Genomic DNA, 15,880 nt, shown 5'->3' with positions numbered 1-15,880 from the left:
TAGGAAGGTATTAGAGATGCGTAGATAGTTAGATATGGCTCGAGTTTTACTAACAAATCAACCAATCCAAACATAAAACAAACTTCATGTACTCTGGTTTTCTTGATTTTTTAGGCTTTTTAATTTTTTTAGAAATCCACTGTGTTGTGCATTTGATATTGCTCAAACTAAGGGTGCGTTTGGTACGAAGGAAAATATTTTTCTTCATTCCCATGTTTGGTTGGCTTATATTTTTCACATGAACTCATTTTCCTTCAATTGGAGGAAAAATATTTTCCCTGGGAAAATATTTTTCAAAACTCTTTTTCAACCTTCTCCACCATATTCCCCACCCCTACCACCCCTACCACTCCCACCTACTGACCCACCCCTGCCCCACCCCCACCCTAAATAAAAATATTAGTAATAGTACTTTCTTTTTTTATGTTATAGATAAATTTATTTTTTCATTTCAACAAATGAGTATTTCCTTTTCATGATATAAAAAAGTATTTTTTTTTATTTAAACAAAAAAATTACTTTCATTTCATGATATAGAAAAAGTATTTTCTTTTTATTTCAACAAAAAATGATGAAGTAAAAACTAATTTCTTTCATTTTAATAAAAAGAGTATTTTTTTTTCATGATATTTTATTTCAATAAAATGAGTACTTTATTTTCATGTTGTAGAAAGAGTACTTTTTTTCAACCAAAAAAAGAGTACTTTCTTTTAGCTATGGAGCAAAAAATTTAACGTTGTTTTTGCGTTAAAAAGTAAAGCATCGCATTAATTCCTTTGGTTTTGTGTGAATTTTAGAAGAATAATTAAACTCTTGAAGAAAATAGAGTCCTAAAAACGTTGAGTATTTGTGTATGTGTGGGGAGGGGGGGGGGGGGGAGGGGAGGCATACAAGGAAACATGTGGACTTGGAGGAAGGGGGAGGGTGCAGAGAGTACCAAAATAAAAGTATTTTCCTAAAAAAAAAAAATTCTACTTTCTAACAAAACACTAGAAAAAAAATTCGGAAAATGTTTTTCACTCGCCAACCAAACAAGGAAAAATAAATAATAAAATCACTCATTTTCCATGAAAATATTTTCCTTCGTACCAAACACACCCTAAGTAACAAAAATAAAAGTATTTAAATTGAATATAGCATGAGCTTCTATTTAAATGAAATGACACAATTGCTATTGTTGAAAGTTCTCTATCATTTTCTTCACCTACAAATGCTGGAATCACTTGAGAATTATTGTTTGATTCTATCATTACCAAAGTTATTTTTGTTAATATGGTGATAAAAAGATAACTAGAAGCAAATAAACTAACATCAATTGCAGAGAAAAACTAAATCAATGTAATAGTGTCATAGAATTTTAAGCAAGCATATAGATGACATGCATTCAACAACAAAAAAAAAATCATTTTTTGCAAGTAAACTGTATCACGTATATTTTTAAAATAATCAATGACTCGTTCAAAACAGAAACGAAATCACAGTGGAAAACTGTATAAAAAATTTACTATTGTAATATGTATATTGCCTATTTAATTCTTTGATATTTTATACTAAAAACTGTATCGCATATTATAGGTTCTTAAAATATAAAACAAAGTTTTTAAAATTTAAAAAGAAAAAAAAAAGGGGGGGGGGGGGGGGGGGGGAGATCGCAAGTGGCGCAATTTTGCGGCTTTCTTTGAATACCGTTCGATGTTAGGGGCCTCTCTGAAGAGAAATTATTGGACAGTGCATTATCTGTAATTCAGCGAAACCTTGTGGGTCTGTATATAAAATAACACCAACTTCCCCTTCTTCTTCTTCTTTTCTTCCACAGCCGACGTCGTATTATCGATCGTTGGAACGAACTAAGCCCTAAGCTATTCAATTGCAGGATTCTCCTCTGCTTCACTCTCGAGTTCTACAAGGTAATTGTTAATTGTACCAATTGAGCTTCAATTAACGTTAAAGCTGTTTTGGTTTTTGAACGCCTGTTAATTAATCAAGATGATTTGCAGGTTGTTGAGAGGATGAAGAGGACAATGCCATGGAGTGATGAAGAGGACGATACATCTTCAGATGAATCCTCAACGCTTGATACTGATACTGAGGACAATCTGGGGTTCACCAAAATCGACCCTAAACTTAGTACTACTTCAAAATCCTCCAAAGATAAATCTTCTCAAGGTAACTTTTTTTCCTTCTTTTTTACCCCTTTCCGAAAACCCTTCTATGTTTTTTTCATTTGCTTGAGAAGTTTAGTCCTTAAAACATAATTGTTATTAACTCAAAGATTTTTCTGCTACTCAACAAAAAAAAAGGTTTACTTCTCAGTAAAATATGCTATTTAAAAACAAACTGCAGGTAACTGCATAAATATGTTGTTTATTTTTCTAGTATAATTTATTCTGGTTTTGTAGAACAACATAATGTGTGGAATAAATCACCAAAGATCCCATTTTGTTTGATATCCGTGAATTTGCATAGTCTGAAATACTACCCTAGGATCTTAAATAGAGCAATTTGAATTCTAGCCTAAACATAGTTTTGGTCCTATAACTTGTATAGGCAATTTAATTCGGTGTGTAAGGGATACTGTTGTACCAACGAATCATCTGTGACAGTAGGTGCAGAGTTAGTATGAATATACTATATTTTAAAAGTAATCTCAATATAGCACCCAAGGGTGTGGCCTAGTGATCAATAAAGTGGATTGAGACTTCAGATGTGCGCGCAAGCTGGGTAGGACACCACGGTTATCCAAAAAAAAAGTAATTTCAACATGTATTTAAAGTTCAAGCCGAAGGCAGTTGATGCTCCCACATACTGCTGAAGGCTACATCTACCACTGTATAAATGACTTAGGAGTCTACCTTTGTTGTTGGACCTGCTTCACTCAGTTTTCAAAGTAGTATATCGTCCTATATCCCAGCAAAAATTCAATTGCTTGATGCATAACGATTCAACTTTGCCTATGTTCAGCTGAGTTTGCAAAGCGGAAGAGCAAAGCTGTGGACTTTGAAGCTCTAAGCCGCCATGGGTATAAAGGTGGATTGTCTGTCTTGAAAGTTCCACCACCCAAGGAGCCAGATCAGGAGCAGAATTGGTCTTGGTCAAAAGGGAAGGAAACTCGGGAAAAAGAGAAGGAAGAAACTTATCAGGAGCGCCAGAAGACGAGGGCTGCACTTCAGGAAGCAGAGGAACTGGTTCACGCACGAACTCAGAAAGAGAGGAAAAACTTTTCTTTCTCACAGAAAGAAAAGAGGAAGAGAGATCTTGGTCAGGCTAGCAGAGGGAAGAGCTATGTTGAAGAGGAAAAGAGGTTGCTTAGGGATAATGGTGTTTACTCTGGTTTTGATGCCTGATTCATCAGCTGTCCTTTTTTTAGCATTTTTATAATGTAAAGGGGTGTGAAAGTTGGCTATGACAATCGTGCACGCGCTATATCCAGAAATGCTGTTGTCAACTTGAAAATGAATGTATGATACATTGATACTTCCATTGTCTTGCTAGACATTGTCATTGCACGAGTATCAACAGAAAAATCTAATCGAAGTTGATGGTCAATTATCCATCTGATACTCAATATCGGTACTTTCTAGTGGCTTTGCTTTTTTTCTTGTTTAGTTCTCAAGTCCTAGGTTGTGCAAAAAGTGTTCATGTGTAGCTTTTTGTTTGGTGGGCTGTTGGAGTTGGGGAAGCGAAAGGGGAGTACATTGTGTAGCTTAAGGTATTCTACAAAAATAGCAACTCCCTTGGTTCAATTTTTATATTACTCTTTTCATTTCGATACAACTGTTCCCGCCAAGGCGGTTTTGTCTGAGACACTTCCAATTCTGGGACATCCCTTATTACTGATAGTTAACAATATCATTCTAAATTTAACATATTTTATGAAATTAAATTCTTTAAATTTGATACGGTATTTTCTGTCCTAACTATTTTAATATTTTTCACACTACATAGTCAAGTTAAGATTTTGAACTTCACGCTTAGTCAAATGGTATCACATAAAATGGACCATTATTTTTGTTTCACACAAACAGTAGCTTTTTCAAGTTGCCACGGTGGCCATCAATCATTAGGTAACTTCGGTTTTCATAATTGGTAAGATCAGGGTTAAAATCTTGGAACTTCCAATATGGGAAAAGTGAAGTTCTAAACACAATAATAATACAAAATAGTTATGGTTCTTGTTGGTAGTAAAATAGATAGAACAGTACATTCAATGAGAAACTACAGATTACAAGTGCTCAAATCCTTGCAGATAGTTATGGTTCTTGCAGGATCTTTTGAACACCCTGCGCGTACCACAAATATGTTACACCACTGACAAAAAGCCTAGGTCGATCGGAGGACGTTTTACTGCCCTGACTCCAGTTAGGGCAGAAACCTCTTCTCAAATGTAGGCCATCCAGTTTTACTAGAGATGGAAACAATTCTTTCGAACTAGACACAAGATCTTGTCTTGTTTTTAAGTTAGATGCCCCTATTTTGTTCTCCTCGGATTAGACAGTACGTCGGCTGGAGAGTGCATGGTGTATTTCTCTAATGGTATTCGGAGTAGTTCTGCAGCAACCTCCTACTAGGGATGCTCCTGCCTCACACCATTTATTAACATAAGGAACAAAATCTTCATCTGCTATCCCAGTATTACGCTGCAACATAGAGGAAAGAATATCAGGAGGATAAATCTGAAGTAATTACAGCATAGATATTAGTAAGAACATCCAAAAACCATACGGCTATACAGCTTATGATTAATATTTCTTCTGGATTGAATGAACTGCATACAGCACAAAAAGTCCTCTAGAAATTCGTGGTTGTATTAAGCCCAAGGGCCTAAACTGTTTTTTGTTTTTCAAGGAAAACAAATGAAGCTGAAGTGGCTCTTCCCCAGTTATTTCGTGAGCAGAACTTTCAGTTTTAGTTTCATTTTACTTCTTGAAGATTCAGATTTAGATTTCTTTGCTGTATTGAAACATCTTTCTTCTTCTTTTGCGCTTCAGACAGCACCTTTAAGCTACCTAAATAAGAAAATGGAAAATTTTCACATTGATGCTTGAATTTTTTTAAAACACATTAATGCTTGAATATTGAGAGTAACAGAGGTTGTAGGCCATAATATCATCAATTAATAAGTGTAGAGTCTAAAGGTGAAGATGAAAGTGGCGTTTTTCAAGGATATTGACCTCAAATAACTCAACATTCACAATAAAGAGAAAGAAACTCATCAAGGTTTATGGGTCTCCGCTCCATGTTTTCTGCAAGAAAGGAGATGATATAGTTTCTTTCCTACAAACCACTGACTAGGGATAAACACGTAATTGTTTTGTAAATCAATGAGAATCAATAAGCTTTTTCAGTGTGAGTCAATAGGTACAGTTTAAAAGCAGAAAGTCTGAGGACTACTCACCACCCACTCCTTCCGATCACCATCGTAACTCTCACCACTGTTGGGGTATATAAGGATTGGTTTTGTTGTTACCTGAGAAATGCAAGTAAAAATAAGAAGACTATAAGAATATATTTATACAAATAGCTAGTGTTAAGTAAATAAGAAAAAGTTACCGAGAACAATAAGCAACCTAAGCATTACTTCAAAATTATCCATTTGCTTGTCTGGTTTGACAAAAGGAAAGAGCAAGGACCCGCTAACATTTAAAAGACGAATTTACTTGTTATTTTCCGCCTAAAATCCAAACAAGAGAAAAAATAAGAAAAATCATTTTCTCTCGAAATAATTGTCCTCCATATCCTTAATTCATTATTCACCTAGTCCATATTAAAGTTAGGATACTTGTTCAATGTAGCTAGCTTTCGCCTTTGAACTGCTAGCATTGCAAGACCTAACATACCTGCATGTATTCATAGATAAAAAATGAGAAGCATCCAAGAATAGACCTTCAACAGGACACACACATGGCTCCATGACCCCTGTCAGTGGAGGCATTAGTCCAAGACAATGAAGGCATTATAGTCCATGATAAGCAGGTGTTATAGGCCCAAAATTGCCGAATATGTTCCCATGCAGTATAACAGAAACGTATGTTTCTGTGTGTAAGTAAAACCAGTTCTCCTCTGCAGTTCCTCTCTTCCTTATGGGTCTGCATTGAAACTAAGTATAAGAATGAAATAATGAACCTCTGGATAGGTGGTGAGACAAGGCAATAATGTGGGATTTGCCATGAACCTGATGAGCTCCTTTCTTGATTTGGAGATAGAACAAGGAACTAAAGATGCAGTTTTTGGCAAATATAAGGTTTCGTTATACCAGGTTTAACTTGTTTTGATCATGTCACTTGACTGACAGGTTCAGCTTGTAAAACAGACTGGAAGAGTTTCTCAGTTGACAAGCTGTTGCAGTCTTGAGTTTCATAAAGCAGATTGGAACGATAAATAATGAATTCATTTATTGTTACAGATATTCATCTTCTCTAGTAAGCATAAGCAGCCATTAAAAGTGTCCATGTAAAATCCCAAATTGATAAACAACTCTGGTAAAAAGAAAAACAGAAAAAGGGCAGCCCGGTGCACTAAGCTCCCGCTATGCGCAGGGTCCGGGGAAGGGCCGGACCACAAGGGTCTATTGTACGCAGCCTTACCCTGAATTTCTGCAAGAGGCTGTTTTCACGGCTTGGAACCGTGGAATTGTAGACAGGAATTGTAGCTAAAAAATTACCTGATTGATGGATCGAATAAGATCCAGAATAAATCTAGGAGGAGTACAGTTGATTCCAACAGCTAAAACCTTTCCACATGATTCACCAATTGCAGCACATTCTGATAAAGAATCACCACTAACAACATTTATACCATCTTTAGAGTTGAAGGATAGCCAGGCAGGAGTCTTTATGTCTTCTTCCTCAAGAAGCTCAACAAAAGCCTGCATAGGTGCTAATAGTTGTCAATCTCAACATCTTAACAAAAGAAAACAAGCTACTAAACCAGAATAGGCTTTCCCACATTATACTGTGGTAGAAAAAAAATTTCCTTGTCACAAATAGCCGTGTCGCAGATAATTATTGTCCACAGCAATTCATAGAGAATGATAACAGAAGGGATACCACTAACTTCTAGTAGTAGTAAGACAATAAGTAGTTTTAAAAGATTTCCTCTAAATATATAACCCACAACGACCATACCTGTGCTTCTAGTTTATTTGGCACAGTCTCAAAAGCTATTAGATCAGCACCAGATTCTGCAAGAAGCTGAACCCTTCTTCGATGAAAATCCTTTAGAAACTTGAGATCAATTGCATCTCCATATTCCCCACTGCATTTTGATAAGTAAGTCAGTTCACATGCATGAGAAGCTACTACCAGTTGGTGCTTAAGAGGAAGGGAAAATGTTAACGACACCAGGAGAGAATTGTGAGAAGCACTTTATGGGTGTTAGTGAGACAAATCTTATTCTTTAACCTTGAGATGACAACAAACTGAAGAGTAGTTCTGCTCGGGCCATGTATTCCCAGAATGCACTTTAATGCACGAAATATCAAAAGTTAACAAGCACGACAAGCCTTAACAAGACACAAGGCAAATAAGGTAACGGATTCTCAGAAAATGCCTATAAGGAACAAGTAGCTAACCATCCTTACATCCCATAAAAAACCATAGGTCCTAGCACAGAAATCACATCAGACCAGAGAAAGAAAGAGGAATAAAGTGCTAATTCTTCTGAAAACTACCTGTATTCAGAACCATCAGCTAAATAGGCCCCATAACTCCCAACAGATGCTGCAACTAAGATAGGACGCTGTTTGAGAACCTTTCCATCAGTGCTATGATCAGACGAAGATTTACAGCATCTAGTATAGTACACATCTCGTGCTTCACACGCAATCTCAACACTCCTTTTGAGCAAGAATTCACTTTCTTCTAGGGAATATCCTTTGGCCTTAAACCCCTGGATAGTTGCCTGTCCAAATATGAGAAGACTTGAAACTAGTCACAAGGATATAGATAGAATTTAAGATGCATCCATGCGCAATCAATTTTGCATAAGAGGTAGAGAGAGGAACAATGGTTGCAAATGACAAAAGCAGTACCTGATAAGATGAACTGAGTATAATATCTGCACCAGCTTCAAGGTAATCCAAGTGTACCTGCTCTATTTAGTACACCAATAAGCCATGTAATAGTACAAAGAGAAAAACTTCATGTACAGCAAATATCTGGGAATGGTGAAATTACACTAAGTTCTCAAGCTTTTCCAGCGAAGCTTTTCAGATGTGATGAGATTCATAGTCTAAACCCTACAACAAATCCACATAGGATACCAAAAAGGGAAAGAATCAAAGAAAAGATTGCCAGTTGCCAGATTTTGGTTGCCAAACCAGCTTTTAAGCCCATCCAAACAGGCTCTTAGTTTTTGCCAAGAGCTTTTAACTAGTCATAAGGATAAGGATGTCATCACATTCAAAATTAAATGGGAGATTGTAGACATGGTAACACTTCAAAATAACCAAAGTATTTCCTCTAAATTTAGTGCCTCTATACATATTTCGCCACAAAGAATTGGCGACGTGAAATCCATAAAAGAAAACAAGAACTTCTCCGGCCGTCCAGCAGCATGCATTAGTTGCAAGGTTTCAATTTATATAAAGAAGAGATAAGTGATTTTTTTACAGCATTTTCGCAACAAATGGGGCAAGCGAGAAAGAAAGAGTATAAAAAAACAAGAGGATGAAGTGTTAAGCTTTTCTGTTAGGTCTACTGGATGCTTGAAGGTGATAGCTAGACCGAAAAGACAGATTAAAGGAAGATACAATTAATTTTGTTTAAGTATCATATAAAACTAATGATTTAGCAGATTAATTAAAGCCTCCTTTTCTATTTAATCATTTATCTCTTTTTTAGTCACTATCAGTTCGAACTAATTGGATTTTGCCTTAGTGCTAAAGCAAGATGGAGGAGAATAACTACAATCTCCTCCTCCTCCTCAGTTTTTTAAGAAAGTTTTTGAGAGGAATCAAATACTTCAGTTGTTTGTTTCATAACTAAAACATTGTTTTGGCTCAAAAATCTCACATTTTATGATATTACTCTCTACTTAATTTTTCTGAAATTGATGATTCCTGGGAAAAGCATGAGTTTAGCAGTGTGCAAGATAATAATGCCGCCTACAACACACTCCTTATACTCCTACAGATAAGCCCATGTCTTCACCCATAAAGTAGTAACTTTTAAAATCTAGAAACCCACAAGATGACCCACTCAGCAAGATTAACATCGACTCCTAATAATTAATCCAAATGGTGGTCCGACTTATCCACATACCAGTTACTGTAAAGCTAAAACATCCTACAGAACTGAACTGAAATTGTAATCCTTTTCCCTATATCCACTCTATTTAATAAGCATAACAAGTGAAAGTCTAAATATTATTGTTAAGAGAATACGAAAAGGTCAGTGAACTAAATATTATACTATTTAAAAACATCTATTAAGCTAAGTTTAATACAGTATTAAACTCCAAAGAGGCATACGGCGCGGACGAGGTGAGGATCAGTGAGGAGACATTTAGCGCTCCAAAGAGGATCATTGAGGTCGGCGCCATGACGTTCCAGCTCCGTCGCAAAGCCGCCGTCGATCACGGCAACCCCGCCGCATTTGTGGAGGAAATCTTTGATGAGGGAGGAGGATGACTGTGCATTGGCGTCGACAGTACTCATCTTTCTTGTAAAGGCAGTGACGTGATGAGCGAAGAGAACTTAATTCAATTGGGTTGGAGTAAAAGGAGTACACTACTCAGGAGGTAACAAATTGGGATGAAAGGAAATAAATAATGAGTAAATTTTAAGTATTTTAAAATATTAAAGTTTAATATAATAAGTATTTTAAGTTAATTAATGATTTTCACACGCAAAATTTGTACTTTCACTAATTCTCTTCAAAATAAAGTTTATGGACAAATACAACTTCAGTTTTCAATTATATTTTAAAACTTGAGGCTTAAATATTCTTTCAAATATTGTATGAACACCTACTGATAGTATCATTGGTATATTTACTTAATATTGTTGTTACCTAATATTAAAATTATAATATTAAAGTGTATTATTTCTTGTAAGGTAGTGGCTATAAATTGGCAAGAAAGTGGTCATCATCTTTGGAGTAACTCATGAAACCACTAATGCCATGATCTACTATTAATTATCCACCACAAGTTAAATTTTATAACCACCAACCATGTTCTATAATTTTATTATGCCACTACTTTGTTATTTATTCTATGGAATAAATTTTACACCAATAAATAGTGATGTTTCTTCCGTGTGTTATGGATGGAAAAAATATTGCAGTGTACATGAAAAATGTGGTTGATATAGTTAAAAAGAGAGTTGAGAAAAGGAGAAAATCTAAGTCTCCAACTTATTCTCTACAAAAAGAGAATATTATTTTATTGAAGGAAAATATTCATTTTGATGGAGTTTTGGACTCAACAACTTGTCCAGAGTTTGTTCGAGTTACACGACATTATCCAGCTGTTGGAAGTGGACAAGTCAAGAGTATTATTATTAGACTGGTGAATATGTTACTGCAATGGGCTTGAATCTCCTTAAAGAGAGTGAGATATCCGCGCCTCAACCCAAGAATATTTATTTAGTTCTTCATCTTATTTTTTAACTGTAATTACTTGCAATTTCACCAACATTTACATCAGTCTAATATTTGTTGGAGTCCTGTTAATTTCATTAGGATTTGATTAAATTTTGATATGGAACATGCCTAAATGAAGGGCCAATAGATGATCTGAATATTTATAGTTGACCAGAATTAAGGGTAAAATTTTATTTGCATCTCATGTTTACACTAAATTTTCTTAGATTGCTATTACTACATATAGTTCTTTTGCTATCTTAGCTTCGGTTTCTTAATATCTTGTATTATTATTATTTGATGTCAGTGCTTCTTTCATCTTTTCTTTAGCTGAGAGTCTATCGAAAATAGTCTCTCTGCCCTACCAGGGTAGGGGTAAGACTGCGTACATTCTACCCTCCCCAGACTCCACTTGCGAGAACCCACTAGTTTATTATTATTGTTGTTGTTATTGTTTATACTAAATTAATAGATGCATGATATATATTTATACAAATAAGTTAATAAAGTTTAATATAAACACTTTATACGAATAATCTTTTACCTCAGAATTAGCTTGACACTTGTTGGTGTTGATGTTGAGGTGTATCATTGCTTAAATGAAGTTCAATTCAGTTTCCACACATACATACTGTAACGATCCAAATCGATTATTTTACTTTCTAGATCCATATTCCCCTATTTAAGATCTCCGGTATGTGCTTTTACTATTTCATGACTTGCGGGGATGGTTGGTTTGATTTTGAAAGGGTTCAGGTTGAATTTGGAACACACAGGTCCATAATAGTAGCCTAAGGTAGCCAAGTTTGACTTGAATCAACACTTTGATTAAACGACCTCAGAATCGCGATTTGAAGGTTCCAATAGGTTTGTATGATGATTTTGGACTTGGGCGTATGTTCGGATCATGTTTCGGATGGACCAGAAGCGTTTCAACATTTATTGTTGAAAGTTGGCATTTTGAAAGTTTTAGAATTTCTTAAGTTTAATTTGAAGTAGAATTTAGTGTTATCGAAGTCCGTTTGGAATTCTGAGCCTTGGAATGGGTCCGTATTGTGATTTGTAACTTGTGTGTAAAATTTAACATCATTGCGAGTTGTCTAAGTATAGTTCGTTGCGTTCAAAGTTGGTTGGAATGAGTTTGAAGCTTAGAAGTTGATTAATATAGTTTTGAGGTGCAATTCTTGGTTTCGGTGTTATTTTATGTGTTTCAAGGCTTCGAGTAGGTCCGTAGTATGTTTATGGACTTGTTGGTATATTTGGATGGGGTCCCGGATGACTCGGGTATGTTTCGGACTACCCGAAGCTAAGTTAAAGTTGGCTGAAATTATTGGTGTGCTTCGCGATAGTGAAGGTAGTCCCACGATCGCGAAGAAGACTGGTGAGGGGCCTGAGACTTTACTCTTCGCGAACGCGATGAAGGATCTGATCCCCCTTCGCAAACGCGAAAAAGGGAGGGGTTGAGATGGGCTGGAAGGTTATTGGCCATCACGAATGTGACTAGGGGACCACAAATGCGAAGGGATAGGTTTGTTGGGCATCACGAACGCGACCTTGAGATCGTGAACGCATAGAGTAGTTTGGTCAGATGGATCAGTTGCTCTTCGTGATCGCGAGGAACCTTTCGTGACCGCGAAGAAGAAATCCCTGGGCAAACTTGATTTTTAATATAGAACTTAGCTCATTTTTTCTAATTTTTACTTGGATTGGCCGGATTCGGGAGCTCTTTTGAGGGAATTTTCATCAAGCATCACAAGGTAAGTGAAATCTACCCATTTTATTTTATTTAAATACATGGATTATGGGTAGATTTTAATATAAATATTAGTAAAAATTATGGGATTTTGTTGGAAACCTATGATTTGGTAAAAAAAAAAAAGGGATTTGAACACGAAATTGATTATGTGGGAATAAATTATATATTTGAGTACGTAATGTCATGGGTAACATTTATCTTCGAAAATTTTTAAAATTCGGGCACGTGGGCCCAGTGGTGACTTTTATGGACTTTCCGAATTAGGTTGAAAAATTACTCTAATAGATGAATTATGAACTTTTGAGCATGTATTGATTAGTTTGTACGACTCTTGTCTAGTTTCGGATTGCTAGGCATCGATTTGGGATTACTAGTGAGGTTTAAGAGCCAAGTAGTGAGCTTGGAAGCGAGGTAAGTCTCTTAACTAATCTTGTAAGATTCCTTTAGATGTATAAATTGATGCGTGCTACTTGTTGTGGGGGATATGTACGCACGAGATGACGAGAATCGGTACATAGCTATATTCATGTTTATGCCCGGGTAGACTAAGATTCACATCATGCCTTAAATGTACTATTTGCATTAATCTTGTATATTCTATTTCTTTAATTTATGACTGGGGTTGAGACTAGAATAAAATATTGACTGAATCTCTTACTTTGGAAATTGTGAAATATTTAATGAACAGTAGTTCCATGTCTTCTCTACTCACATGTATTTTTGCGAGCAAGAGAGTTTCTCTACTCTTATGGGATCGGGTTGTTCGTCTCGATAAGATTATAAATTATTCTTATGGGATCGGGTTGTTTGCCTCGACAAGATTATAAATACTCTTATGGGATTGGGTCGTTCGCCTCGGCAGACTCATGCGTAACACTTGAGAGTTCATTTTGTATTGGTATCAGTTGATTTTGTGCCTTCGAGGCCGGTTATGATATTTTAGTGATTTCGTAATAATCCGTGTTTGGAAGTTTATTATTAAAGCTTAATTGTTTTGTTGTCACATGTTGTGTTTCATACATGTCTACCTTATGTATTTTATTATTTGACCACTAGTAAGTGTCAAGTCGACCCCTCGTCACTTCTTTTTTGAGGTTAGACTAGATACTTACTAGGTACGTATTGATTTACGTACTCATGCTACACTTCTGTACTGATTGTGCAGGTACTGAGACAGGTACTTCTAGTGGTCATACGAGCGTGTAGACGCATCGCACGGAGACTTAGTGGTGAGATGTCTTTCATGCTTCAAACTGTAGTACCCAAAGTCTCTTTCTATCTTATTTATTGTTTCTGTCTATTACTTTTCAGACACTAGATGTAGTGGCTTTGTATATTCTATAGATGGCTTATGCACATGTGACACCAGATTTTGGGGGCTTCTAGTGGTTATTCACCGTTGTACTTGTTATTATTATCAATGTGATTTATGTATTATTCGCACTTGGTATTTTGGCAAAAAAGTACGTATGTTTCCATGCGATCTCATTTAATTCAGTGTATTTAAAGAAATTTTTGATTTTAAAAGTTAAAAATAGTTAATTAAGTTGGAAGCTTACCGTTGTCTTGGCTAACAACGTTGATGGGCACCATCACAACCTACTATAGGATTTGGGTTGTGACACATACATACAGTGATAGAAACCGTAGTGGCAGAGTGGGTTATCACTTCTTTCTGTCTTAATGGATCACTAGTTCAATTCAATGTTGTCGTAGGGCTATCTAAGGGGAGGGTACTGGGTTCTAAGGGGACTGGGTACGGGGTGTAAGGGAGGGGGGGGGTCCTTAAGGGGACTTTTGTTAAGGGGATTTAAGGGTACGGGGTAAAGATACTTTTACAGGAACCCTACCAGTACCCCTACTGGCCCTAAGGGGGTACTTAAGACGGTAGTACCGGTATTGTAACGAACCGGCCGGTCGTTTTGAGAATTAGCATCCCGTTCGGTGGTTTAAGGTCTCGAGCAGCTTCGTATTATGTATTATGACTTGTGTGTGGGATCCAGTCCGATTTTGGGATGATTCGAGATTTGATTTGGAAGGATGATTCTTGTTTTAGCTTAAGTGAAAAGAGTTGACCGGAATTTGACTTTTGTGTAGACGACTCTGGAATGGTGTTTTGATGATTCCAATAGCTTTGTGTGGTAATTTTGGACTTAGGCGTATGTCCGAATTTGGATTTTGAGGTCTGTAGGTTGATTTGATGCATTTTGGCGAAAATTGGAAAGTTGAAGGTTTGGAAGGTTGAGAGGTTTGACCGGGAGTTGACTTTGTTGATATCCGACTCGGATTGCAATTCCGAGAGTTGGAATAGCTCTGTTATGTCATTTGGGATGTGCATGCAAAATTTGGGGTTATTCCGGATTGATTGATATAATTTAGCGCGAGTTGTAGAAGTTGAAAGTTCATAAGTTCATTAAGTTCGATATGAGGTACGATTCATAGTTTTGATATTGTTTGATGTGATTTGAGGCCTCGAGAAAGTCCGTGTTATGTTATGGAAAAATAGTTTTTGTGGTCAAAGTCATTTTTAAAGAAAATAGGGTTTCTCATAACAAAATTTACTTTACTTTTCAAAAAATAAGTGAATAAAATAAGAGAGTAAAAAGCAATTAAAATTCAATATTCAGTGAATAAGGGAAAGAAATCTTATTGATGAACATTGTTTTCTCCCAAAAATTGTGGACATGAATCTTCAACCAAATAGGGATAAAGCAAAAGACTGATTGCATATAGTTGTGAGTATTCCGATGATGATACAAAATAAGGTAAGGACCCTTATATAAAGATATAAAAGATGTAACTATTCCCTCTCACTTAATTCCTACCCATTACTGATATTAACTACATTAATTATCCGTTACTGAAATTACTCGTAATAGTTATAGTAATAATAGGTTATCATGCGTAATCAGGGATAATGTCGATTCTCTTTCCATATTCGTAATTGTTCATGAATCTTCCTCATTTATGGCTTTCATGCATCTCGTGCCTATCTTTTCTCTTCCAGTTGTGAGGTACGGTACCTTCTTTTATAAATCTCGTGGGTATTTTAACCATGCCTCATCATTCTTTTTTGTTAACTTGCTACAAATACCACTTGTTATCATATCGTTAGTCCATGTGTCATGCCTATTTTTCCACCGCTATTGATAGTCTCCCCACTTTCTGAATATTCTTAACTGAATATTCGGGAAGTGAAAAGTTTATTTATAGCGGGAATGTCTTGCCGCCTCTTCCCAACAACATTATGCTTTCTTCAGAAGCGAAGAGATGTACGTCCTGTCCATTTAATGCTCGAGACACATGTCCTGTGATGATTGGATTTGTAGTTTATAGCATCTTTTTAGGGTTTTCTATGACTGCATCAGTTTGAAGTGACGGTTCCATGATGACAGTTCATAATGACGGTCCTTCCTTATAAATACCGCATTGCATACCACCCAAAAATTTCTTCTTCTTACTTGCATTCATACTCAAACGTCTTCTATAACTTTTCCCCTTTATTCGTGCTTTCACCATTAAAAATGACTTCTCTTTCTTC

The 15,880-nt window shown here is 36.1% G+C and overlaps 2 protein-coding genes across 7 annotated transcripts; one reads left to right on the top strand and one right to left on the bottom strand.

Moving 5' to 3' along the window:
* The first annotated feature begins 1,765 nt into the window (after window positions 1-1,765).
* LOC107796069 (uncharacterized) lies at window positions 1,766-3,565 on the top strand. The gene is made up of 3 exons (XM_016618789.2): window positions 1,766-1,907; window positions 1,998-2,166; window positions 2,962-3,565. Exons 2-3 carry the CDS (start codon window positions 2,010-2,012, stop codon window positions 3,342-3,344), a joined length of 540 nt encoding a protein of 179 aa, XP_016474275.1. The 5' UTR covers window positions 1,766-1,907; window positions 1,998-2,009; the 3' UTR covers window positions 3,345-3,565.
* A 541-nt stretch (window positions 3,566-4,106) lies between these two features.
* Window positions 4,107-9,743, bottom strand: LOC107796068 (homocysteine S-methyltransferase 2). Of its 6 annotated transcripts, none has more exons than XR_001650303.2 (9): window positions 9,470-9,743; window positions 8,030-8,086; window positions 7,670-7,899; window positions 7,125-7,254; window positions 6,662-6,865; window positions 5,755-6,086; window positions 5,551-5,671; window positions 5,396-5,467; window positions 4,107-4,637 (listed from the first exon to the last, which is right to left on the bottom strand). XR_001650303.2 is itself a non-coding variant. In XM_016618787.2 (7 exons), the coding sequence occupies exons 1-7, from the start codon at window positions 9,653-9,655 to the stop codon at window positions 4,488-4,490; spliced, it is 1,029 nt and encodes a 342-aa protein (XP_016474273.1). In that variant the 5' UTR covers window positions 9,656-9,740; the 3' UTR covers window positions 4,107-4,487. The 6 variants fall into 6 exon arrangements, 2 of the variants coding, with proteins under 2 accessions (XP_016474273.1, XP_075093880.1); XR_012702705.1 differs by having other exon boundaries at window positions 5,755-5,837; window positions 9,470-9,742; XR_012702707.1 differs by lacking the exon at window positions 4,107-4,637 and having other exon boundaries at window positions 5,568-5,671; window positions 5,755-5,837; window positions 9,470-9,742.
* Between the last annotated feature and the right edge of the window lie 6,137 nt (window positions 9,744-15,880).

The sequence above is a fragment of the Nicotiana tabacum genome, chromosome 19, assembly GCF_000715075.1.
Source record: "Nicotiana tabacum cultivar K326 chromosome 19, ASM71507v2, whole genome shotgun sequence".
NCBI classification, from domain to species: Eukaryota; Viridiplantae; Streptophyta; class Magnoliopsida; order Solanales; family Solanaceae; genus Nicotiana; species Nicotiana tabacum.
This window is presented reverse-complemented; position numbering and strand designations above follow the sequence as displayed.